General features: G+C 39.4%; 1 protein-coding gene across 2 annotated transcripts in view; it reads right to left on the reverse strand.

Moving 5' to 3' along the window:
* Positions 1 to 26959, reverse strand: part of PRORP (protein only RNase P catalytic subunit) — a 50432-nt gene that overhangs the window by 20436 nt on the left and 3037 nt on the right. The window contains exons 3-5 of one of the 2 annotated variants that reach the window (XM_062577990.1): positions 25454 to 25501; positions 21418 to 21550; positions 8686 to 8793 (exon numbers count right to left, since the gene is read on the reverse strand). In XM_062577990.1, coding sequence (XP_062433974.1) covers positions 8686 to 8793; positions 21418 to 21550; positions 25454 to 25501 — 289 coding nt within the window. The remainder of the gene's footprint in view (positions 1 to 8685; positions 8794 to 21417; positions 21551 to 25453; positions 25502 to 26959) is intronic. The other variant, XM_062577991.1, reaches the window with a different exon arrangement.

Raw genomic sequence — 26959 nt, forward strand, 5'->3', positions numbered from 1 at the left:
AAGGAACACACACAGCACAGTTTAAGAGATGAACAAACAAAGAAAATTCCCAAAACACTGGCACACACACACATACCCCTTGCACAGCTGTATACCATTTTTTTTTATTCCAGATGATTCACATATAGAAATAGTACTTATTCTAGAAGGTCTGTAAAATACAAGTTAGCAAGAAAGCACAAATAAGGAATATTCATCATTTCTCAGCATGAGAATTAGAGGGCATCATGCACCATTATATGACGGCAGGTTTAAAGTAAACAAAAGTACATACAGATGCATCTGTACACGGATTTGAATATAAGAGATCTCTCCTTTTATATTAACATACTTCCTTAAACATATTAATCTAATCCAGTTTAATTCTGATTGATATGAAAGACAGTAAGAGGCTGAATTAGTCTGGGAATTATCTCATTTTCACTTTTTTGCCGTCTCCTCCCCCCCCCCCCTTTTTTTGGGTGGGGGGGGATAAGCCATGCAAACATAGAACATACTCTTAATAAACAAAGCTGCAGATAACAATTTTAATCTGTATCTTTTAATCTGTATCTCAATTTAAATAAATTTAACTATACATAAATATGTCTCTTCCATTTTTGCACTACTAGTAGAATGCAGGAGAGAAGAAAACAGGTGTAGCTTAGTGGGTCACTGAATCATTAATTAGCATGTCATTATTCCCAAATCTTTGGGACTAATCTGCTGTGCAAAACATTAGGAGTTCATACTTTTGTAAACAAATCCAAATGCAATTTAGATTTGCTTATCATACCTTTGTCCTGAAGATAACAGCCTCTAGATACTTGTTTCTTTTTTCCACTTCTATAAAAATAGTATACCAGATAAAAAGCCGTGTGAACCAAAAACTGATTGCTTTTCAAAATATCTGAATAAATCCAGATGAACGAATGTAATCATTATTCAGAGGATTTTATCTATATCACCTTTAAGAGGACTCAGAAATCAGTGTTCCTTGTGCTCAAATTGAACATTTATTCTAACACAGAATTGGTCTGCAATAGTCCAGTCTTTACACTTCCTGGCCTGCTTCCCACACCTTCATAGCACTTCTCAATATGGAGAATTTCCTTTCCGTATGGATCAAATTTCAGACTGAGGCCCAGCTCCTCTGAGTGCCACACTGACAACAGTTCCACAGTTCGGTGAATCAGCCTTGCTGCCTACAGAAAGTTCAGCCCTTGGTTTCTGACTAAGAAAGAGGAACAGCAAGATTGAAACTCATTTAATTTAAGAGATACCTTCCCTGCCCGGGTTTTAGGGCTTCTCTATACTATACAGCAAGCAGCAATGACCTGTTGCTACAACTGAAGTTCACCTGGACATGAATCAAGGCATGTTCATTCTGCTCTGTTGAGCTTCAAACTTTACTTTCCTAGTGACATAACAGAACTTGTAACAAAAGATCTGATGTAATTCACCTCATAAGGAGGGGGTGCTCAGGTGCTCCTGTACTTACCTTAACATTTGATTTACTGCTCTTACCAAATACAAAGGTTGAAATGACAGATACCGGAGAGAAACCTATACAGATCATTAAATTAATCACATGGTTTTTATTCAGACTTACAGTCAATAAGAGAGATTGCAAACACTTAAGTCGGGCAACTCCAGGAAGTTTCCAACTTTGGAAGGCTGTCAAAATGCTTGATACACTTTCTTTTTACTTGTTCAGTTTCTGCTGCTTTATTCTTCTCACCAGGAAATGCAAAGTCAGACTGGCTACCTCTGAAAAAAGAGACAGCCACTTACAGCACCCTCTTGAGGAATTTAATTTAGTCAGGGACTTCTGACAGCTTCCCATTCCATTTCACACTGTTGGGAAACTGAAGTTTTGACCAAGTTTCCCAGCACTGAGGTAGCAGCAGTGCGACTTTGTATTTCCTTTCTTAGTAAGTCCTAATTACCTCCTACTTCCCCCCTCCCAGTGCTGCAGAAGGAGGAAGAAATATTGTAGTAAGTTCTTGTGAAAAGTGCAAACTCTGCTGTCCAAGGCAGGCAGCTGATGCACAGGTTTCCTCAGTGGAAGCACAGATGCCCTCCCAGCTGCGGGAATATTTTTAGAATGTCTGATGTGCTCATGCTCTCTAGACCTTCAGTGCTGTGTGTTATTATATGAAGCAGAACATTTAATTAAAGGCCCTTTCATTTTGCTTTTAGCCACAAATTAAATCTATCAGACCTTTTAGGAGAACTGCAAGGAGAGGAGGAGGACCGGCAGGCCAGGCCACCCCCTTCGTTTCAGGGGCCAGCAAGTCTGTTACTCTAAGAGGCTCAACAGCCTTGCTCTTCCTCTGCATCTGGTGGCTAAAATGTTTTAACTTGATGTATCCTATTTTAGGATGGCCCCACTATGCAGAGGGAGGGAAGAGATTTCAGCTTACAAGGCTGAGGAGAACAAACTGACTAAACCCATATGCTAAGACATTCAAGAAACCCCAGAAATGAGCAGATGAGAGATGAATGCAATCCCTAATGCTCCAGTCTCACATCTCCAACACTAAAGAGGTGAAGACTCTTAAAAAAAAAAGAGAGGTGAACAGGTACCTCTTAGTGCTCAAGCTCCTCCTCTTCTAATGCAGGGCATGGGCATGAAGATCAGGAAAGGTATCGTGTGCAAATCAACTGATGATCATGTTGCATAGAGGCTGAAGGTGATTTTCAGTGAAATCAAAAGATCTTTGACTTGCACAATACACAAAGGAAACAAGAGCATAGTTCTTAAAAAAAAAAAAAAGTCACAAAGACAGTAAACTTTCCGTTCTTGAGCAATAGGGCAAATGCTTAGCTATAGCGGAAACGTAAACTTGGACTATCATTAGAAGATAGAAAACAGAGATGGAAAAGGTTGGGAGCAAATGGTCAGGCACGTGCCTGACTGTTTTGCTGAGTGGCAAGGCGAAGTTAGTGGGAAGAACCAATTGATCAACTGTCACAGGATGACAGATAAGACCTCACTGGGTGTATTGACTCTGAGCAGAGAATGACTCATGGATCTACTTAATTCTTGCTTCATTTAAAAACACTGAAGTACTTGAACAAGTCACAGATGCTGCCAAGCCAGTCAAATAAGAAAAACTCTTCTCCATGCATGGCTTGATTTGGATCAAATTTATTAATGGTTATTTGCACTAGAGCTCATGTTTTATATTAAGTATTGCTGCCCCACTAACTGTCCAGTTCATCTCTCACATGAAAGTAGCACAGACAGCGATACACTGAGAACTGGGAAAAATTGCCATAGGAAGCCTTGAGCAAATTTGTACATGTACATCAGCTACACATACATGCACAGGTGTTAATTTCTTTGTTGGTCTTTTTTGGCCTCAAGATAGTTTTAAAATAAGCCAGATTGGAGGGAAAAGTTTTTATTTCCCCAAATAATATAACTGCCAATACATTCCTTCCCTCTTTTATTTATTTATTTAAATCAGTGTTTGCAGGAACAGGAGAAGATAGCTCAAAGAAACAAAACCATGCCTCAAAATTGGAGTTGCTAACTCAAGGGAATGGTAGTTCATAAGCACTCTGCTCTCCTCCCTCTCCTTTTCAAATGGAGAAAGTTTTAAAGACTATTATTTTTGTCTCTATAGTTGCGGAAAGAATTTTGAAAATGTGAATAAAGGGCAAATGAAGGGCAAATTTTAATGTGGCTCCCCTCTCCACATAGCAAACTCCTTTCAGAAAGATTTTTCCCTAGAAGACACTAGGGAAGTCTCCCTCAACAGCAATAGTGACAGCCTGGCTTTTTGCGGTAGCCCACGAGAGGTGCAGGAAGGCAGGTCTGGTGGCTTTGCTGGCAGGGCTGTCCACTGCTGCAGGTGGGAGGTGGTGTGCAACAGGACGCACGTGGTAGGAGATGGTGTGCCAACTGCTGCCACCAGACTGGGATGGAAAAGCAGAGATCTGGCTTTGTCAGCTGTTGTACAGGCCTATTATATTTTACATGGGAATTATATGAACTTGTATATTCCATTTATGGAAACATTGATTAAGGTTGGGAGCAACCACTTTGAACTATCAGCCAAGAGCAAAAACTATTCCTCTGCGCAATATCAGCCTTAAGGAACTCAATCTGGAACTATTTTAATCAGTCTTTCAAGTGTCCAGGTTTAATACAGAGACTAGAGAGGAAAAGGTTAGCGCTGAGCTAGTTGCATGATGTCAAACTGTTTGAACAGGAGAGCTGTGAGTTAGCTTTGATCCATCGCAACACACATTTGAAATAGATTCAGTTACATCCAACACCAGCTGGGCATGGCTAAGAAAGGAGCTAGCTGCACAGCTCAATCACAATAGACTGATCAAGAGAAGTTAAAAAGCCAGTGTATTACTTTATGTTACTCTTTAAATTGTGCTTGCTAATTATATGTTTCCTCCCACCACCACCCACCCCCTTTACAGTGTAGGGACAGCCAGGGAACAGCACATCCCAGGTCCTTCACTCACTCCCATAAGCAAAGTAAGATGCTCCAAAGCCTAGATATCCTCACTCACTCTTAGATTCACCTCACTTCCAAGGAATACTTTTACAAAAGTTTTGGTAAACAGGAAAAATACATTTAGGAGTTCTGGAACAGTTTGTGTTACAGCAACTCATGTTTGGAATTCCCCTCTTGTGACCTTCACAAGATGGAAGGTGGGGGCCTGCGGGGACTTACGACAGCACAGGACAGGGAACCAAACATTGTGCTGGCTCAGCTCCGGATTTATGTAATTAGATATTCTAGAGCGAAGGATTAGCTCAAAGTCATGATACAGCCTGAATCAACTTTGCATAGTCAAACTGCAAGGAGAGTTGAGTTTACAAACTACCATGTTTGCAATACAAACAGCGACTGATTCATCAAGTCAAATAATGTTAGGTGTAGCTTTAAAAAGGAGAATATAATGTATAAAAATCTGCAAAAAGACACCGTTTCACATTTTATGTGAGTTTGTTTTTACTGTTTGGATTATATAGCAAATATAACTTCCTTTCTATATCTTTTAATTGGCAATCAATTTTATCATCTAGTTTTAAATGATGCGCTAAGGAAGTAAATGGTGGACTGCATGCTAATATCCAGTGTTGCAGTATTACAGACATTGAATGCCTTTAAAATATGACCGCACCACTCCCCAGCCCTCAAAACATTTGTTCCCACCCACCCTCATGCTACCTCCTCTTTTTGTCAAGCTTAGCATTGATGCAGCACATAGAGACTTATACCACCGACTTGTTCCAGGAAACAGATTAGTTTGAAATTAACCCAGCAAAAAAGGACTGTAATTACAAATCACGTGTCATATACTACAGAAATTACCCAAGAATATTCTTTTAAGTCTTCCAAGTCAATAAAATTTATAATGCTCTGCTAAGTAGGTGCTGGCTGTGAAGATCAAAGTTACCTGGGGCTACTTGAAGTCACACAGTTTTCCAGACTTTCAGAATACTTTTGGAATTAAGCGAGTAACAACCATTCCCTTCCACTTCTGCTCTTTTTCCTTCCCTTCTCATACCTCAGGGTACTCCTGCCTTGCCCACACAGTCCAGCCACTTCCCAGGATGTGTACAGACTGCCTAAGTGGAATCACAGCCATTAGACTGTTTGAAAAGGAGAGCGCTCTTATCAATGTTCTCTTGTTTTAATTATGACTAGTAGCTAGAGTTCTTCTTCCACAAAAAGGTTACAGTTCCTAAAGCTAAAATCAAAGTCGAACAATATTTTCTGTTAAGTTTAAATAAAGATTAGCATGCATTAAAATTACCATATTATTGCCACATATACCTTAGCCATCTCAGATTTTTAACATTCCAGATTTATGAGATTTAGAGAGAATGGCAAAACAAGAGACAGTCAAAAAAGCTAACAAGTCACCCATAGTAACACTTACAGTTATAAATAGAGAGCAATAAACTCATTTGCTGTTTAAACTGTTACTGTATATTAATAGACTGAAACAGAAAAGTTTATAAAACAGTATTCCAAACTTGTCTAACAGCCTCAGTAATGCACCCTTGAAACAGTGAAAACTGACTCCCACCTGGAAGCTTGAAATGTTTTAGCTTCTTGACAAGTAAAACACAGTGTAGGGCAGCTTTTAACAATTTTATAACAATATAACAATATAACTCAACAACAAGCGTTATTTCTCAAGCCCAACAGAAGAGGTCACCGCAGAGTCACAACAAGCCCCTCTCCAAAAAGGGCGGTTTCTACCTGACAGCTTGACTTCAGCAGCCTTCACTGTTAGTTTTTTCTAGCCTTTATATTCTGCCTCTTAATTTCTCTGGTTCACTTGTATTTATTATTTAGCAGAGTAGGGCTTCGTTCTTTTGGTTTTGATTGTTTGGGGGGGGGGGAGGGTTAAGCAATGTCTTGAAAAACAGTAAGAAAACAATATATACTTGTCAGAAGCAGGAGATACAACATCAGAGGTCAAATTTCCTATCTTTTAACGTGTCAGGGAAGGATTAGGGATCGTGAAGAAAGAAAACATGATTAGCATCCAGCTTCATCTTGCATATAAACAACATTTCAGTTGGATAAAACCAGTAAATTGAATAGTTAATACTGTAATCATGTATAAAAATATCTACCACAAAGAATAATATTAAAGTATCTCAATGAATACAGAAGCTCAATACAGGATAAAATATTTAGTAGTGCATATGCCTAGTCTCAGAAGGATGAAGTGAAGCAGTAATCTGTTGCTCAGAGTGAGAGCACACACTTCCAGGCTGAAGAAGGCTTAACCTGTTAATGTCTACGGTACAAAGCACAGCAGAAACGACGGGCGCGTTCAGCCCACCTCACTTAATGGCTCAACACTCGCAAAAACAGGATCCAGGTGACAAGAGCAACAAAGGACTAGCTGGCAGGAGCTCCATCGACTTGCATTTCTGCTGCATGACAAGATGTAATATGAATTAATAGCAACGCAACTAAAATTACTAGTTCTACAAGCTAAGTAACTTTCTCCAGAGGTAAGACAGGGTGAGCCTCAGTTATTGGTCTACTGTAAGGAAGGAAAAATGGATATATCTTCCCAACCCACAAAAACCTGAAGTCTGTGAGAGATCTGACCTGTATTGATACAGAACCATCTAAAAGGAAAGCTGATGCCTCCATGCTGCCCTTCTGGAGCTCCCTGTCATCATGGATCCATAAGCCCTTCCAATGTAGCAGAAGCTAAGAAGGAACTCAAGGCAGTTTATGCTGCTGAACATGCTGATACCTCCTAATAAGATCTATGAAAATAAACGAGCTATAATTATACTGCAGAACCAGGCTAGCTGTTTTTTCTATTAATTCCAGCTTTTACAGAACTTTCACGAACCTCTTCATAATTCTCACACTGGGACAGCTGTGAGACGAAGAATGTCAACATATCAACAGCTCGTTTCTCCTCCCCATCTCTGGCAGCATAAATCCATCTCTGTAGTTCTTAAATTACTGTGCCACTGCACACTGCCTGGGATTTTCCCCTCAGATAATCAACACTTCCTCCATGATCCCATGCAAACAACTTATAAAATTCCCTTTTGATTTTCATACTAAGGAAAGCACCCCCTTCATCAGCCAGTAGCTCATGAAACTTCAGTGCAGCTCACAAACAAACATCTTTCAGCAAGTTTATGTAACCTCCCTACCTCAGCTGCTTTCATCTCCGTGTATGAAAGTATCTGCTCTCTCTTAGGAATAGCTTTTAAAGTAGTTCTTAGGGGAGGAAAAAAAAAATGCACACTTGTAATTGCTAGAAGTAAATTACTTCATTATCAAGCTCATTTGTAACTTTGTTTTTACTTTCAAGAGTTTGAAAGTTTAAAGTCTAGCTTTGAAAGACTTATTAGCAGCTACTTTTTCCTCATAATTAATATTTGCTCGACAAAAAAAAAAAAAAAGAAAAAACAATCAAAAAGCACATACCAAAAAACTTCCAGATCATTTCTTAGTGGAATGCTAAAAGGGAGTACCAAGAACTCTTAAAAATAGTTATCAGTAAAAGATAATATAGATAATAAGATAATAATAAAGATAATAAGTAAAAGGAATATTCTACTAAAAATCACTAAGTGGAAAGAACTGAAGTCCGTCTGAGCTGTTCCTGTAAGAACAGGGTTCAAATGCTTAAGGTAATAGGAAATTAAATAAAGTTAAAACTTGCACAAGATGTGGTTTGAACCAACTCAAGGGTTATCTTGAGAAAACTTACCAGCGTAACTATATTAGACTGCCTTTCCTACATATTAATTTATTCTGTTTCCCAAAAAATCATCATTATAACAAATAAGATGAACACTGCAAGCGTGTGTTATTTCAGCAAGAAGTGTTATTTCAGCAAGAAGTGTTTTTCATTTCAAAAGGTGACACTTTTGATCCATTATTTTGGCATAGTTACTGGTAATCACTTAGTCGTACTAGGCAGTTGCACTGCCTAGCCAGGAAATTTAAATATGATTTTATACTGTTAATGCAGTCAATGTATATGAACAATCATTTTCTCAGCCATCATTTTTCATTTGTAAAGTCCAGATAAATCTTCAAGTTTCACCGAAACATTTGCTACAAAAACATTTGATCCATTTCTCAAGAGAGTAAGTAACAACGAGGAACTAATTGTTTCATAGCCAGCCTAAGTATACGCAAAACTCTTAATGAATATTTAACCAGCACTTACATTTTCACACTGCATCTTTCTGGGTTTTATGTGGGAAACATTGAGACCATCAATAACAATATCAAATGGAAGGCGATCTTCTACAAATGTTTGAAAGGCTTCAAATTCCTAAAAAAATAAAAGTGAAATTAAAAAGGGGGCGGTGTAGGAACACGTTGAGTTTAAAAGAACTAGATTTCATTCACTTCGTTCAGTCTTTTATAAAGGAAATAAACCCTAAATCTCTCACTTTTCATTTTTTGGTTACATTTCTTATCTTCCCTTGTACATTTACTAAAATAACAAGAAAGTATCTTTAAAAGCCTCAAATGTTGCATGGATATTTTCAAAATTATTTTGAAATTCTATTACAACAAGATTAACAACAAAGAAAACCCAAAACTTTAGTGTCATCCAGGTTTTCAAAATTATCATCTAAAACCACACATTTTTATAAAGATAAATACTGCAGTCATTGACACACGGCAGCTGCAAAACACAGTATTTAAAAAAGAGTAACTTAACCCACCAGGAGACTGTGACACTGCTGCCAACTCTAACATCTCCGAATGCAAAATAACCATCATATTTAGATTCCCTAAGAATTCTGAAATCTTTAAATACCAGTCACTGGGTAATAGTGCTATATTTAAAGAAACATTCATGTATTAATACAGTCTATCTGTGAGAAATACACAAATCTTTAAGCCTAGTCAGACAATGAATTTTAGGTCAGAAACATGATGCAGTGACTGAGCAAACAAGATTCATTGAGTTTTTCCAACAGAATGGAAACCACAATTGCTTTAGGCCTAAGACTCCATATGAGCAGAACAGACTATAAAATTATAATTGTTAGGGTTTTTTAGCAGACACTTGCATTTGATCTCTACTTCCTGCTTCCAGCTGATTTCAATAGACACAGGAACCCTAATTCACCTAGGCAGGCAGTGGCCTGGTTTCATAATAGACCTTTCTGTCAACAGGTAATACTTATTTGACCGGGTAATACAGGTTTTTCCATCTAGGACTAGAAACGAACTCAGGACCTCAGAACAATCGCAAATTCCACACACATGCTCGAAGTGCAGGAAGGACTTTTCTATTCTTGCCTTGCCCCACGGAACCATATGGCAACACGCACGTCTATAAGACAGCGATGCCCGCTGTCCCCTCCCCACAACACAAGCCTATATGGTACGTTCACTCCTTCCTCAGAGGAAGGAGTGAGAGCAAATTCATTTGGCAAAAAAAAAAAAAAAAGAAAAAAAGAAAGAAAAGAAAAAAAAGACAAAACAAACACCACCAAAAACCCCACTGCTGTCAGGCAATAAAAAAGCAATCACTAACTTCAGCCACAGCGTTTAGTGACAAATTATACTAGGAGAAGGGGTCACTTATACAACAGTATAAAGCAAGTGAGACAAGACTGCCCCACTGGCTTAGATATTAAGATTGCTGGTATAAATTCCAAGCAAACTGAGCTATGCTGGTCAAAACCACAGTCATGAATACAGCCCACATTCCACATCCAGTGGATTTCCCCCGTGGTGCCGCATCAGGTGAGTTTTGGCTGTAGCACAGGATGGCTGCTTGAAATGAAGGAAAGAAAAAGAGAACCCTCCAGACTGAATAAAGATAGAAGAAGAGGGTGTTGAAAGACAAAGTCAAATCAGAATGGATAAGACGAAAGAAGGGGAGAAGCAGATGAAAATACACAGTAAACATTCCAGAAGACTGTACTAACCGTTACCTCAAAAAATGTTGACATTACGAAAACAACACTCAAGTAGACATTTTTAGACAGTATGGTATCCATGTAATCCCATCTTTAAAGGCTCAGCTAAATCCAAAACACTTAATGAAGAATTTTTAAAAGGGTATTTTATTTCAAGTGAAAATAATTATAGAACAGTTTAATGGAGGGGGTTTTCCCTGGCCTTGTGGAGGAACCCTACAGCACAAAAGCTGGGGCACCACAGAGGAGCGGGGGGTCAGTGCTCCTCCAGCCCACTCTTGCCTCTGCTCCCCCACTGCCCCCAGCATGGCAGGGGCAGCAGGAGCTGCCAGGAGGGGCCCTGCTGAGAGGCAGCGCAACGGGCTCAGCAGCTCTCCGCAGCCACCTACCGCGGTCTCCGCGCTTCCCCGTTGGAGCGGCGGCAAAGCTGCAGCCTTTTCAGGGTGGTTCCCTAGCTCAGCGCACCTTTCCCCGCCACATCTCCCACTCCAGTCTCAATAGCTACCTAACTGCATACCACTGCCAGCCTCTCAAATCTGCTCAGTTGTTTTGTCCCACTACCAATGAAATGTGCAATACAAGAAGAGAAGGGGAAAACAAGCTCTGCTGCCATTGAAGACTGTTATCCACACTGGAGAAGATGAGGAGTCAGCAGTAGAATCAACGCAGAAGACAAATGCCCAAGGTTAAATTATGTCACTGAATACAAAAGAGTCTAGTAAAGAAGCCTAGGCAAACTAAAAATTCCCCAAGGATCTGTTCATTTTCTCCTTTCCATACAGATTTCCCCAGCAATGCACAAGACCGCTCCTTTCATTATCCAGAAAAAGGAAACGACTCACACAAAAACACCACATAGAAGATCCAGGTGCCCTCCCTTAAAGGAAACTTTTTGGATCACCATGCCTCCAATCCACTCCAGGCACAGAGAAGGAAAGGGGAGAGCCCTAGGACCAAGCAGCTAGCTATGTCATCCAGGTGTAGTACAAAGTTATGCAAACATGCAGACAGATTAGGCTATGAGAAAGAAAGTAAACTGTCTGAAGGATGCTGAAGATCAGGACTTGTAAGTAGGGTCTGGACAAAATGCATACAACTCCAGCAATAAAGAGATGATTCACCTTCACCTACAATTCTCTGAAGACACTCCCCTCCCTAGCCAGCTGCAAGAAGAAATGGAAGATGCTCTTTATAAACAGTAAATTAAGCAGAGCACAGCTGCAGCTAGAATACAACGATTATGAGAAGACAGATGCAATGATTGTTAATGCAGTTTAACAGTGACATCAAGGTTGGTTCAGGCAAGTGGTGAGCTATTTAAACCAGCTTCCCAATTTCAAACCAAGAACTCACTGTGCAGTCTATATATACCAATGCATTTACCAGCCAGTTAGATAATGAATACAAAAAGAAAAGAAAGATTTAATAAAGAACACTTAAAGAACATTTCCCGATGAACACAGGAAGGAGCCCTCCTGATGAATCCCTACAACAGCGCAGCAAGTAGCACAACAGCCCTCTCTGTGCCTAAAAAGCACTGAAACAAACTCATACATTACACTGACTTTTCTAACTTGCCCTGCTTAGGTTGGTCTCACAATGTTTCTGAAGAGAAGTTCATTAATTCAGCTACTCAAACTTGCTTCAAAGATGGCAGCTGAAGAGATAAAAACTTAAGCACATATTCAGTGTTAATTATGTGATCCTCTTAAGGAGCTACAGAAAAAATTTGCAACAAAGCAGACAGCAACTGTATGACACTCACTGCAAGATTACTTAAAGAAGCCAGCGGACTGAAAGCACATGCCTCAGTGCTGCACAAATACAAATACATGGGGCTTGCAGAGCACTCACAGGAGGTTCCTCCAATACGCTATTTTACACCGAGTGCAAAAGGAAAAAAGAACTGAAAGAAGAAATACCCTCTTTCATTCATTGCCTAGCTGGGAAAATAGGGGAATGCCAGCCACGTGATCGTTAGAAATGATTCACTGCCCCTCTACCAAGGGCCTCCTCCATCTCTGCAGATGGACACTGCACTGATTAAATCAATTTGGTGTTAAGTGCTGGTCATAACATACATATGGAATTTATCTTGACATGCAGAAGTAAACGTTTAAAACTTTTTTGTTTAACCACTGGTATGTGGATGACTCAAGACAATTTATATTTCAGCAAAAGTGCAGCAGACTCATTCTTCTGGTACGCCACAGCAGCTGGACACCTTGCACTGCATTTTGCTGTTTTACAGCAGTATGAACTGGTGCTGCTGCAGAAAGAGCATCTGTACTTTCTCCCTTCTCCTAGCCGCTTCTTCCTAGCCTTGCCCAGTCTCTCCCACTGTGCCACCATGTTCACACAGCTGAATTAAAGAACAGACCCAACACGGACAGGCCCAGTACCGCAGCCTTCAGCCTGCACGCGCTCCCCAGTTCAGGTCGTAGCATGGACGTTCACGCTCTCAGGACAGCACAGACGGTCCAAGGAACGCGAACGAGGCCTCTCACAGGAGATCACTCCCACACCGCAGAGATCACCGTTCCCTGCATGCACCACCGACTACATTAACTCACTTGGATCATGCCACGACATTTATAAGACTTCAAGTAGTCTCTCAACCTGGGGTACTGCAGCAAAGTAAGAGGTAGAGGTTGTTTTTCAAAAAGTAGGTGTTGCTGGAGGAATTGTTGTTTGGGAAAAAAAACAAAAGAAAACAGGGTTGCTATTTTACAGCACTTGTGTATAAATAAAATGCACAATGAAACACAAGTGTTACCTCAGATGTCAAAAATCTGGCTTATATAAACTGCCAATCCTACATCAGTAATGTCTGAAATAGCAGTTGCAATGCATCCGAAAATAGAATGAGTATTCGTACAAAAAAGTCCTATTTCAATTTCTGTAATACATTCATAGACAGACATATATTTAGGAAACTATTTTAATACCTGTGCACAAAGACTACAAGTATCAAAAGCATGATAAGAATAAGGAGGGGAGGAATGAACCATTAGTATTTGCATATTTACTATTTTAAATGTAATAACATAGAAACATCACAACAGAAAACAAAACAAGGACATAAGCATCTCCCTTGATAAGGCCAATGAGAACAATTCAAATAAGAGTAGTTTTGGAGAAGTGAAAACATTCACTTTTTAGCAGCTTCATTAAATATGAAGCAATGAGGGGTTGCTTTGTTTTTGGCAGTGCTTCTCAGTATGAGAAGGAAAACAGGAATTAGCATTAGAGTGTGAGAAGTAAAATTCAGCTGTCAAACTGAAATCCAGACTTTTAAAGGCGCCCGGTGTTGTAACTATTAGAGCACTCTTAAAACTATTTGTTGCTATGCCTGAAGGGTTTAAGTATTTCCTCCACAGTTTAAAAGCTTGGAAATCCCCTTCAAACTCTTATGACCAGGAAGGCTTTTCTCAACATTGTGCATGGTGTTGATATACACTCTGGCTTACATACAGTTTGTTTGTCCTCTGTTATTTATGCTTCTGAAGTTCACAAGTAATCCAGGAGCCCATCATCAAACTCCTGCAGCTACAACCTTCACAGCGACTGTCACAAGCAAGAAGGAACTCAGAAGCACAGAGCACGCGCGTGATGTGCTCTCTGCATTGCCTGTCCACTCCCTTACTTCAGTAGCGGACGGTGCTGTCACGGGACTCACTCCTGCCTTCCCATGACAAAAAGAGCGGAGGGCCGTAGACCAGCACTCGAGGCAAAGCACTCCTGAAATCTCCTCTCTCAAGTGCACTCCAAACGGAGGCAGGAGCAAGCAGTTTGTGCTGCTGTCCTCAGTGGAAAAACGCCCTCATCTTCGTAACGCTACCGTTCTACATGCAAAAGTAGAAAAGCAGTCCAGACTGGGCTTTTTTTTAAAAGCAAGTAACCTTGCAAAGGCAGAGATATTTCTAATTCCCTGCTTTCAAAAATACTGTTCTGGACTGTTCATACTGCAGCAAACTGAGCTAACAGAAGGCTGATAAAGAAATAGGGCAACGTGAGTGCCTAAACACAATGAGACAGTCACTATAGAAATAATGTGGAACAAGAAAAAGTGGTGAATCAAACTGTGTAGAAAAGACCGGGCAAAGCAGGTGAGGTGGACTAGCACTTAGTACCAGACAGGCCATAAGATCCACGTGGAAAAATTTTACATGAAGATCAGACAGCCAATGATACCTCCCAGCATAGCTGAGAAAGCAGCACACACATGTGCTTGAAGTGAACTTGATGAAGTAAATAGCTGAAAAAACACCCCACAAGAAAACAAAATATTATTTTTCATCTAAGTTGGTCCCCTGCTTATCATGGGGTTGCAGTGATTTTTCTTCTCCAATACACTTGCAGGGACAAAAGGGGGCAGGAAGGCAGGGCCAGTTATGTTCCGTTAAAAAAAGAAAATTTATATATATATATATATGTGTGTGTGTGTATATATATATATATATGTGTGTGTGTGTATATATATATATATATATATAAAAAAAAATCAATCACACTGTCACCAAATGCTTAACTGCACTGTGAGTTGCTAACTAAGGTTTATAATCCCATTAGAATCAGCAACTGTTCCGAAAGACTGAATGGCATCCAGTGTTCTACTCCCTATTTTAATATTTCTAGGTTTCTAATTCCTATGAGCCTAATATCTGTACATTGCAATCTTAAGCAGTTATTAACAATAGGAAAAAAGTCATCTGGAGTTCTATGAGTTATGAAAACTATGAGGTTTAACATACACATCTTCTGCAAACGAAGAGCCTTGAAAATTCTTTGTATATGTTGATGGAAAAGCAGGTAAAACAGAACCAGATAACATTAATTTGCAAAAAACTTGATAACTCTTCACAAGATACTAAAACACTGAACAAGTCATAGCACGGAGAAAGGTGGAAGAGAAAAAGGGTCATTTAAAAAATTCTTTCAAAGTTCTGTACTAATTCCCATATTTATTAAATATTTCAAATATTTAGAAAGGAAATGACACTAAAGTCAGGCCAACTGCAGATAGAAAAATAAAATAATTTTACTATCATAAAGATGAAACAATGCATACTATAGGAAAAAGGTATACTTCTCTCACATTTCAGAGTTTTAGAGTAACTATATCAGCTTAAAGGACCCTTATAGACAGCGTAACAAAAACTTCTGCTCAAATTGCAGCTGTTGTAGAATCTAACCATATCTTAGAGACAAGACATTGGAAGGACAACATGCAACTATGAGAACTTTTAAAGCCATTTCAATTATCAGAAGTTGGAAGAAGGCCCTATGCTAGACCATGGCTCCAGCAGCATCAGAAGAATCTGGTTTTGGCTGCTGCTGGAGACCAACTCCCAGATTTAGAAGGACTATTTGTATGATTACACTTGATGACACCTAAGTACAGAGAGGTAACATTTCAAAGTATCTAAAACAAATCTGCTCACATTGATTTTACTTTAAAAGTATTTTCAAAGAAGTTAGCAATACTCAAAGACAGAAGACTGAAACAAGAATTTACTATAATGCAGTCTGCATTATGTAAACATGTCTCAAGAGCCCCTGAGTAACTACTTGGGGATAGAAGAATTGCAAGTAATGGACTATTTAACCAAGAAGTGCCTGATAAAGATTTTTTTTTAAGGCTACTTAGTACACTTTCAGATTGTTTTAATTCTCTTGGAACTGATAGGTAAAATCTACTGTTTCATTTTCATGTTTATAGCCTTGTCTGCCCCTGAACAGCTAATGTACACACACAAAAAAAGAAATACATTATCAAGTTATGATCTTATAAAACCTTGGCAAAATGTCTATTTCTGTCATTGTTTATGTATTCTAGTTATTGTAATGAAGATAAGCATTGAGGGAAAAAAAAATCTTGATGCAGTGATTTACGTATTTTGCTAGCAAGTTCTCCAGTATACAGGCAAACAGTGAAAACAAGCTTAGCAACTATATTTTAAACCAAGCAATTAGTGTTCAAAGAAACTGGAAGATCAGAACCAAATAGTTCTTACATGATTACACTAACTAGAGTATAAGGAAGGTATCAGATTATGAGAATTTGCAAAGACAGAGGTGGCAAAGGATTAGTTTAAAAAGACTGGATGAAAACAAAACAGGTTTAGAAAGCAGACTGGAAGAAAGGAGCATGCTTTTGTTGCAGGGTGGCCTAATTTTGCTGCACAAACACTTGATAGCAAAGGAGACAAAATGACTTGAACAAAACTTCCAACTCATGTTTCATTACATAAATCAGGAAGAGGAAACCTAGACCACCTCAGAAGATCTGTCCCACACCCAAGAAACATTCTCTAATACTGAGGTAATCAAGGGAGAGAAATACGTGCTGAATTTTTATCTTCATCCAGATCTATTTTCTTGCTGATAAGGAAGGAGTACAGTCTTTTATCCTGCTGCCAAATGACACTCTACACTTCTGCTTGCTTTCATTATCAGGACCCTCTGGGGAAAGGGAAGATGCTACAGAAACCCTAGAAAAATTATAACTGTCTCTTGTCACCCATTTCCCATCTCTCCTCTCCTTTTCCTTCCTTCCAGGAGTCCTCTCCCTCTAGCAGATCACATCACAAGGGTGTAACATCCACTCTGAACTAAATAGAGGCAAATGGACAAAAAATAAGTAGGGTAAAAGGCTGCAGCTTGTAACGCAGTGCTCTCAGTCCCTAACAGGGCTGTTACTGCAGCTGCCTCAACATCCACCAAAAACCATTACCTGCCTTTATTTGATGCTCACTACTGAATCTCGTAGCTCTAATAACTCAAGCTGTGAAATTTCTGTACTTTCTAACCTCCAAAACTAACTCTAGCTTTAGCCAAAACACTGCAACCAAAACAACTCCACAGTTGATCCTGCACTCTACTCACACAGCTGCCCTGTAATCCTTGTGGATGCTAAAAGCTCCAGCAGCAAACTTGGCTGTTCAGGCAATGCAGGATTCTGCTGTCCTGAATACTATGCCTTTCCTAAGTAGATCCACCAGCCCATATTTAGCAAAGAACTGAACAAAAGCTGCCCAGTCCTATCTGCAAATGTCATGCTGTACCTTCGTAGGTTTTCCTAGACCCAGGACTAAACAAGGTCTAAGTCTTCAGGCCCTGATGTCAACATTTTTAGTTTAAGCCATCCCAGTGCAAGGTTTTGCAGGATTCAGCAACACGCCATGTTTTTCTGCTCCTACTGTTCTACAGAGAGGCAGCCCTTAAAGCGGAAGCAGATCCCTCTGATACAGCACGGCACACGTCTGAGAGGTAGAGGGCACAAAGAGCCACAGGAAAAACTCCACACAGTCTTTTCCTTCTGTTTCCTCCCCTCAGAAGTTCTCTGCTCTCTGGCACTGACAGGAAGAACAAAACATATATTGGAACAGAGGTAGAGACTGCAAGTGGTACATGCAGCCTGGGCTGCGGCATGCGCTGCGTGCACGTAGTTAGCCATTTGCTAGGCAGGGTTTTCTCCTCCTCTCTTCAGCCTCTAACAGCCTCGGGAGTCACAGTAGACTCAACTAAATTAACTAACCTTCTCTCTCTCTCTCCTCCCCTCCCCCAGAAGCTCAGGCAAAGAAATCACGGCCTCCAGCTGCAAGATGGAGAGCTGCATTGCCCAGGCAATCCCTGAGCAAGTAACGGTGGCTCATCTTGGAAGCAGCTCAAGCACAAGAAATTTAGGTGACTCCAGCTACGAATTTAGAGGCAACTAGGCAGATGGGGGCACAAGGAGGTCACACTGAAAGCTGAAGATCTACCATGTGGATTTAGGGTAGATTGAGTCAGAGACCACTTGCTTAGAGCATATAGATTTATGGAAGCAGTAAACTATTCCATTCAAGATGGGACTAGCATACAGCACAGAGAGTTTAGGGACAAATCACGGAATTGGCAATCATGCACACATGGAAGGCAAACCAAAGCATTATAGAAAAGGTACCAAGCCAGAAGTTAAGAGCCAGTGTTTTATTTTCAAGGCTTCATAGAAACAGCACAGTCTCATTCAGCTGCCAAAATAACAGAGATGAATGGGTCACACTTCCTCTTCCCCCTCCAGTCTCTTGTACTCTAGATGGGTATGTAAAGCCCCTTGGCACACTTAGCCCAGATCTGGTGTGGGGACTTTACATGCCCACAAAACCATCTCTTCCTGTCTTCAGACACCACATACACATCTCCCAAGTACTTCCTTTCCCCCACCCAACAGTCCGTTCAGGCTTATCAGGGGGTATGAAGCAGCCATGCAGGAATGAAATTAATGCACGTGCATATGCACAAGAAACATCTGGGAATGGCGGGACATGAAAGTCTCCACAGCAAAGTTATCGTGTCAGGCTCAATGCCATAGCTCCCAATTAAATGCAAGCAAGCATCTATGTGAAAATACCATATAGACATTGGTACAGAGGTGACAGTCTTGTTTTCTTCCTACAACAGCCTGCAAGGTTGCAGCTTACTGTATTACATCATCATATCACATCCTAACAGACCCTTTGTTAGCTGCCTATAAAAAAGACCTGAACTGATGTCTGTTTTTAATGTATGGATATTTTCTTCACAGGGATCAGTTTTATACTCCAGATAGGCCATCTTTTCAAAGTATGTTTAGCATTGTTCACTACTATTCTGATTTATAATCCCAAGTTTTTTTTGGTAAAACTGTCACTTTTTTTAATTGCATCACAGACTACTTTTTGAGGATTCTGGCCAAACCAAATCTTTGCTCCTCATTTTGTACTCTGATTATATTGAGAGAAATAAAATCTGATTGTATTGATTGAGAGGGAAAAAAAAAATCACACAAAGCAATAATGCTGTTGCAACAGTAACACTAACGACTACTGTTCAGAGAAGAAAAGAAAATTCCACATGCATTACATATGCAATTTGAAATACTGTTGGAACAGAATTATTTAGGAGGTCAAAATAACTCGCTGTTCTACTGACTAATCATTCCTTTGCAAGTAACAGAGACTCACAGAGGAAAACTGGTTACAAGGAGGAGTAGAAAGTCCTACTTCTTTAATACAGCTGAAGTGTTCTCTATTTGAATTGCGGCTACTGCAAAAAACATGACTGGCTGCGGAAAATGGAAAATCCCTTCTCTGATATACTTGCCTAATCATACTTTCAGCCTCTTCACCTCGCTTCCCCTCTGGAAAACCCTGGCTGCAGGAGAAGTCACACAGTCTGGCACACCTAAAATTGGCAGGATATTCTCACCACCATATGTCTGCTTTCACAGCACAAAGGCAACTGAAAAGCCCCAAGTTTATTTCTGGAAACCTCTGACGCATCACTACACTGTGCTGTCTTCACCCCACATACATGCTCAAAATACACATAGCTTAAGCTGCGTGGCCAACAGCAAACACACCCCGTTTTATTTCCATTCAGTCTTCAGATGATTGCCTGCAGATACAGAATTGTAACAAGGCCAATTTAGAACTACCAAGTACATGGCGCCCAGAGCAGTAAATCACAGAATTTCAGTTATCATGCAGGTGAACACAATTTATGGACATCAAAGCTTAAAAATGGTATGTTGATTCTGTTTCCTTACATTGCATTTCTTTGCTCAAACAATAGGAGCATCATTTCCTCTACTGCTCAACTTGGGTATGAATGACCTCTCAGAGCTACCTTGTCTGAATTTCCCCCCCTAAATTTTCCCCTGTTCAGCTGGTACCAGTAATCTAACCCATACACTTAGCAAATCTGAATTTTTCCAGCCAGTAGTCACTAAAGGGAATGTAAATGATGCTTTACAAATTAAGTAGTTAGCTATATAAACTTATCTCAATTACAATTTTTACAAGGGCTTTTAGAATACAGGTAGTGTTAGTTTTACAGTGTGCAATAAAACACATTTCTTTATCTTATAACACCAGTACCCGTTCAATACTTAAAGTTATTGCTATGTTTTAAAGATAACTTCACTTCTCTGCACAATTCACAGCCAGATCAGCTTGAAGTCCTGAACTAAGAAGAAAGCCTGTGTGGAAGCTACATGTCTAAACAATACGCTTCATGTACTACAGATAGCCTGACATTAGGTGTTTCAAGAACTATTACGCATACACAAGGTCTGTATCTGCAGAAAGTCTCAAGCTCTAAACCTGGTGTCCTCTTCCTTATTTTCAGAGCTGGGGCCAAACTGGTGCCAGCTGCAGCAAAGCAACATCAATATTTACAAAGGTTAAGTTGAAACTGCCCTGAGATGTGACGTGAGCTCCATCTAGCGGAGCTCACTTTCATTCAGCTTCACACAAGATGAGTAAGAAACACAACTGCAGTATAGCAGAGTGTCCGAGAACTACGCTCTCTCACGTACTCACAGTGACCTTTGAAAAGCTAGATATTCCTAATGCATATTATAATTAGAAATATGAAAATACATCTTGAAAATTGAGGGGTAGTTGACTGTTCGGGAAAACTATGTGAAGAAAACAATAACTGGTTCTTCATCGTTTCTGGCACACAGCTACCCGATGAAAAACCTCAGTGTTCAGCACGTTAAGCATTAGCTTCATATACAATACAGGACTTCAGAAACTACAGAACTGTTTTTTGCAAGTGCAAAGTGCTAGACAATATACATATTTATATATAATATATGATACATGTATTTTTATATTTTGTTCTAGTTATTGGTCTTTAATCCCCAATGAAAATTCTTTTTCTTGAAGAAGAAGAATTAAGAGATTCTATCCCTTTTAATGCTTTTTAAACTTTAAAGAAATTACTTTTTCCAAGCTTTCCGTTACACTTTAACTACTTCAGAATCCATTAATGACTAACTGAAAATATAACATTGAAGATAATATAAGAGAGTTCAAGATTAATACTCATTTTATCAACAAAACTGTAAAGGATATATAGGTTAAAGTATCTAATGCAATTAATATTTAAAGCAAAAAGACAACAAGATTTGTGATGTTTTCAAAGCACTCGAACATTGATTACTACCCTCCAAGCCAATCACTCTGACAGCATACAAGACCTACCTGTGGACTTGTCTTTCTGAAGGTATCACTTCCATGTATCACATCTGTTATTATTCTTTCTCTGAGATTATTGTACTCCTCCTCAGTGAGGTCACTATCCTCCAGCTGGTGATCACAAACTGGGCACTGTCCGCTGTAATAACAATGAAACAAGATGATAATTTAAAGAAGTGCTTTTGAGTAAGAGCTACCTAAATTTTACTAGTTTGAGTGTTTGTGCATGAGCACAACCCCAAAGAACACAGTAAAATCATTGGTGGGGGGAGGGGGAAGAAATCAGTTGTACTCTTTCTATAATGCATCTGAAACCTATTAAAGTCACTGGAAATATTTTTATAGGCTTTAATTGGACCTGGATCAGATATTTAATTCCAGAGATGTTTGAGCATTTAGGACTTGAATTCTTTATGAGAGCATGAAAAAAATGATACTACAGTATTTACAGCACTTACGCTGGTCTTGAGCGATCAGACTTCAATTTCCTGTGTTACCACAGGTTTTCTGTGTGATCTTCAGGAATTGAAGTTGTTCTAGGTTTTAATTTCTCATCTCTAATACAGAGAGTTTTCCTACCACACAGGAATGTCTCCACAGATCCACACAGCCCCCCACCAATGGGTGCGGTTATGAAGTTACACTGGTATGACCAGAACATATGAAGTAAAAACAGGCATCCTAGGTGAAGCTAGTGGGCAGGCTACAGAGCCTTGGCCTAGCTGTAAATCCATATCCAGGTGTTACAACAACAACAAAAGCACCAACAACTGTTGAATGCTCCATTACTCTGCTGCTGCTCAACTGCTCTTACAGAAAAGTTATCTGTGGCTGGTTTATCCAGGTTTGGAATAATCAAGCCTGCCATAAGCGCAGGCATACCTGAGTGGACTCCATAATTAATCATCTTAGATCTAGGTTATTAACTCTGTTGCCCAAGCTGCATCACTTTCATATGCTAAGTTTTGCGACTAGTTTCCATTTTTTGCTGACAGTTGGTAAATGCACACACCTGATTTGCTGACACAGTGGACTATGACAGGGTATGACAGCTAAAGAGTGAGATGAAAAAGGCAGGGAGGGGACTCTTGTGAAAGGCTATAGGCACAAATCAAGTCAGCTTTAATAACTTGGGTTTACCTGCAAAATTTTGTTTTCTAGTATCTACTTTCACAAAATAAGAAAAAATAGCCCATAATTTAGTAGGATCAAATCTGTGTCTTCCTACTTAGCCCCTCAGATTAGCCTACACTCAAGCATTTCCAAGCCACCTTCTGTCTGCTTCAATGCAAAATATGTTCTGACAAAGAAAAGCACTTTAAGTATTCTAATATGAGTAGAGACATCCAAATATGCTTGCCCATTGCAATAAACAACAATCATATAAAAAAAAAAGTCTTTGGTCAATCTAGTTAGCAACCAACATTTTTTTTTTCCTTTTAAAGCTTCCAGAAGACAATCCAGAGAAGTCTAAGAATCAGACAAAAGTAAATACGCCATAGAGGATGGATTCTGCTGTCACTTGCAGGGTCACCAGTATCACAACCCCCCTTCCTAGGCCTTCTGTCTTCACCCTTTAAGGCACTAAAACTTATTTCTGCAAGTGTCTCCCAAGCTGGAATTTCACAATATCTTTCTCTGGAATGGCCTTTGAGATATCCTGGATATGAATTATGTTTATCTATTGAATTTCATAAGCTATTACTTATTCATTTTAGATTAAAAAAAAAAAACTTTGCATATTAAAAAAAAGAAAAAGCAGGCTCATTACTACTTCTAGTTTACTGATGTAAGCCCATCACAAACTTGCTCTGTTAACCTTCACTAAAATCTCACTCCCATCAACAAAGCCTCCAGCTTTCACTGGCGTAAGATCCCTGACAACATCTCTCTGGTCTCTTCCCACCAGCATAATACATGCATAAACATATTTCCTCTCAATACAGGGCTCCCAACAACAATCCCACAACTACTACCCCAGAGGCAGCGACCCCTTTAGTCAAATAGTCAAGCTGTCCAAGGCTTTCATTTCCTTCATCCTATTTATCTCAACCCTCAGTATCTTCTAGAAATAGCTTCCATCAGTACACTTGTGCTTTCTCCCACGTGAACTAAAAATGCAATTGCTTTCTCTGGACCCATTTCAGTTTGCTGAATCCAGAAATGAAGTCCAAGGTTTCTACAGTCTGAGGTAAAAACCAAAGAGAGTCTAGGTGATGAATTCCTATAAAATAGAAATGTTTATTTACATGTTCTAGAGGAGATGCAGAAGCATGACAGAAGAAAACCCAAGACATGAGATCCAGCTTTTCTTTTAATCACCAGACTGGACACTCCAGCCATGGTACTAAGAAACTAGAAGAACTACGAAAAACGTACCAAGAAAAATAGTACTAAGAAAACTTAGAACCCAACAGCTTGTCCAGCAGGCAGTTAATGACACTAAGTCTGAATGGGTCTTTGGTTGTTTCTGGCTATCATACAATGAATCTTTCCCTACTTACTTTCACTTAAGCTTCCCTAAGTGCAAATTACATTGTTGATGTTTCACGTTTTTCACCACACTCTGTTCAGTAGCCTATACTCGCATAGCTAGGCATACTTTGAACTGAAGGAGTGATCATTCTTTTCTAACTCCATCTAGATGGCTTACTTTCCACAAGCAAAATCTCAGAACTCACAGAATTTCAGCTTTAAGTGTTAAAAAAGAACTGGTTATTCTCCCCTTTCTCCACAGAGATATCTTAGAAGTGCCAAGACTAAGTCATCTTAATTTTCTAAGCCACCACAATCTGAAATGCCAAACTCTCACAGCAAGTGATGTATGGTGTACATTAATGCACAGACTGCTCTACCGAAATATGCTAAGACTCCATCAATTGCACTGTTGTCAGCACATCCACTCAATTCATAAAGTTATGTGTGGAATCCCAACACCGGACGTTCACTGCTGCATGTGAACACTGCATTCCAGTCCACAGCTTGGCCCGCTGTGGCCATTGCAGGCTTATCCTACACATTAATATAAGCAAGGGCACTGACTGTTCGCATATTTGTAAAGCTACCATTAAACAAACACAAGCATTAAGGAACTTCATAGTTTGGCAACACTGACTTAAAGCTTAAGTGTCATGAGAACATCTCAAAAAAGTCATTAAGTTTAAAATGCGAGCACTTCGTTTATACCTAACACATGTTTAACCTGGATTTTTCTGCAATTACCATTTCTGTATTACTAGGTTGGGGGGCAAGGGGAGGAAACTAACCCACTCTCGTAAGTGAGTTAGGCTGTTCTTTTGTGGCCTTCAAAAGCAGCAGACCCAGAATCCATGTAACAGAACGCTACACAGTATATTGCTATGAACCACCAAGCAAAAAATCCATAGAAGACATTCTTGTGATTAATACATTTGCAGTTGCCAAACTGCTATATAACAGAAAAGCCCTAGGTATCAAAAAGAATGCTATTAAGAATTAAAATAAAAATTTACAGGTATTAATAAAATGCTGTAATAGAAATATGTACCTAGGTTATCCCTAAGAATCTAATGTAAGAATCACTAATTTTGTTTCTACTGAAAATCAAGTGGGATAGGAAAGTAATACAAATTACTGCAGCATGTAAATAGTAGCTTAGCTTTCAAGAAGGCATCAGCTCACATACTGAAGCAGCTCTGATTTTCATGATACTTAGAAATAGCTTTGTGATACTCTAGTTTATTCAGATAAAAAAAACCAGCCCTTAATTCCCAAACAGTAAATAAGCCATACAATAAGATGGCAGCTCTTGATTTGCTCCATTTTTTCCTGCCTGAGCTCTGCTTAGTGTATCTCCTTTCCAACTGTGCAGGAATGAGTTGAAACCCTGTTCTGGAAGCCCTATGCACACAAAAGTTCATGTTCTCAAGGATTAAAATTAACTTCTTGCACAAAATTAAAAAAAAAATCACTTTCTTCTAAATCCTTAATATTTATGAAAGAAGAGTTCAAGGTAGACTAGTCAAAGACAATAACTTGTTTTAAAATAGAATGTTGCAGTTACCTGTCTTTGATGTTGGTCAGGTGTCCTCTCCAGGTCTCTCCTGGAATACTAGTGTTTACACAGAAAAAGATAAATAACAGCATTAGCCATTTATTAAGTAATACCCAGATTACATATAAAGAAAACTCCTGTTTGGGTCAACACTTAGGAGTAAAGATCAACCACCTACTCTCCACAGAAATCATATGAAAGTTAATACATTAATTTAGCAATATCTGAAAATATCAATATTCAAAGAATCAGCAATTAACAACATGCAAGAACCAACACCATCAACCTCCCTAGCCTATGCTGTACCCAAAAATCACAAGTAACCAGGTTGCACTACCAATTTTCAGATCAGTAGTTTCAAGTTCACCCTACATATCCATAAAGCACCCCAGAATCTGGGCATTTAATCTCTTTCAGAAATCCATTGCAAACAAGAACCCAAAACTGTGGTGAAGTCTAAACCAAGTAAGAAAGCTCCTTACAAAAATCTAGGATAAAATTCAGAGATGAAGGTTTGATCCTGATTCTGTTAATGACAAAGATGTCACCAATTTGAATAGCACAGGATCGCATTTTGAGGGAGTTACAACAGGAGACAAAAGTTCAAAGCAAGAGGAGCCCAGTCATCTATGATGAATGTGACCACATTTGACAACCTACCACGTCATGTACTACCCTAACAAAAAGGCCACGAGTTTAGTTTCTTCTCTTCTGTAGTAACTAGCAAGAGATCAAATAGGAAGCAGAAGTAAAGACTTCTATGCAAATACCTTCCTAAGAGATAAAGTTACTGAGGGCAAAGTTGCTCATACTAAAACACTGCTTTGGGATTTTTCAACTCTGTATCACCACTGTCCTGTGTAAACATTCGTTTTTGCCCACAAGGCCAGAACAGAATATGCCATACCCATGACAGAGCTGAACTGCAGACATCTGCCCCTTTGCCACTGTGTTTATTATGGTAGGCTGTACAATCACACATGCCATGGACTTTGGAATAACCATCCCACTGCTCCTCTCACCCCACTTCTCCCCTCCTTTCATGTTTTGCATGCTGATATACAGAGGTTCTTTAGGTCTTTTACAAAAAAAGACAACAGGAAATTCTGTGACTTGCTCATACACTTGTAGTCTATCTTCAGTTTCCAGTATTATTTTGTCAACATACACAGGCAATATATAGCTCTTGGAAAACATATAGATTGCTTCTGCAGTCTTCTTCCCAAGAACTCTTACTAAGTTGAGTTTCCTGCAAATGCGCTATGCGGCAAACCCCATAGGTAAATTCTTCTCTGCTCTCTATGAAGATAGAAGTCCAACACAGATTTTCACCCACTAGAACAGTTCACCTTGATCAAAGCCTCATCCATCTGCTCCCTAGGTCTTCCCAAGAAAGCAAGCAGGTACAGCAGGGCAGTACCTACTGTTTTAACTGCAGTTCATTCCTACAGCTGTATTTTCTCACTAAGAGGCTAACCGGTAAGATGGCTGTGCAGTCTATACAAACTGAACCCA

Source organism: Rhea pennata, chromosome 5, assembly GCF_028389875.1.
Source record: "Rhea pennata isolate bPtePen1 chromosome 5, bPtePen1.pri, whole genome shotgun sequence".
Classification (NCBI taxonomy): domain Eukaryota; kingdom Metazoa; phylum Chordata; class Aves; order Rheiformes; family Rheidae; genus Rhea; species Rhea pennata.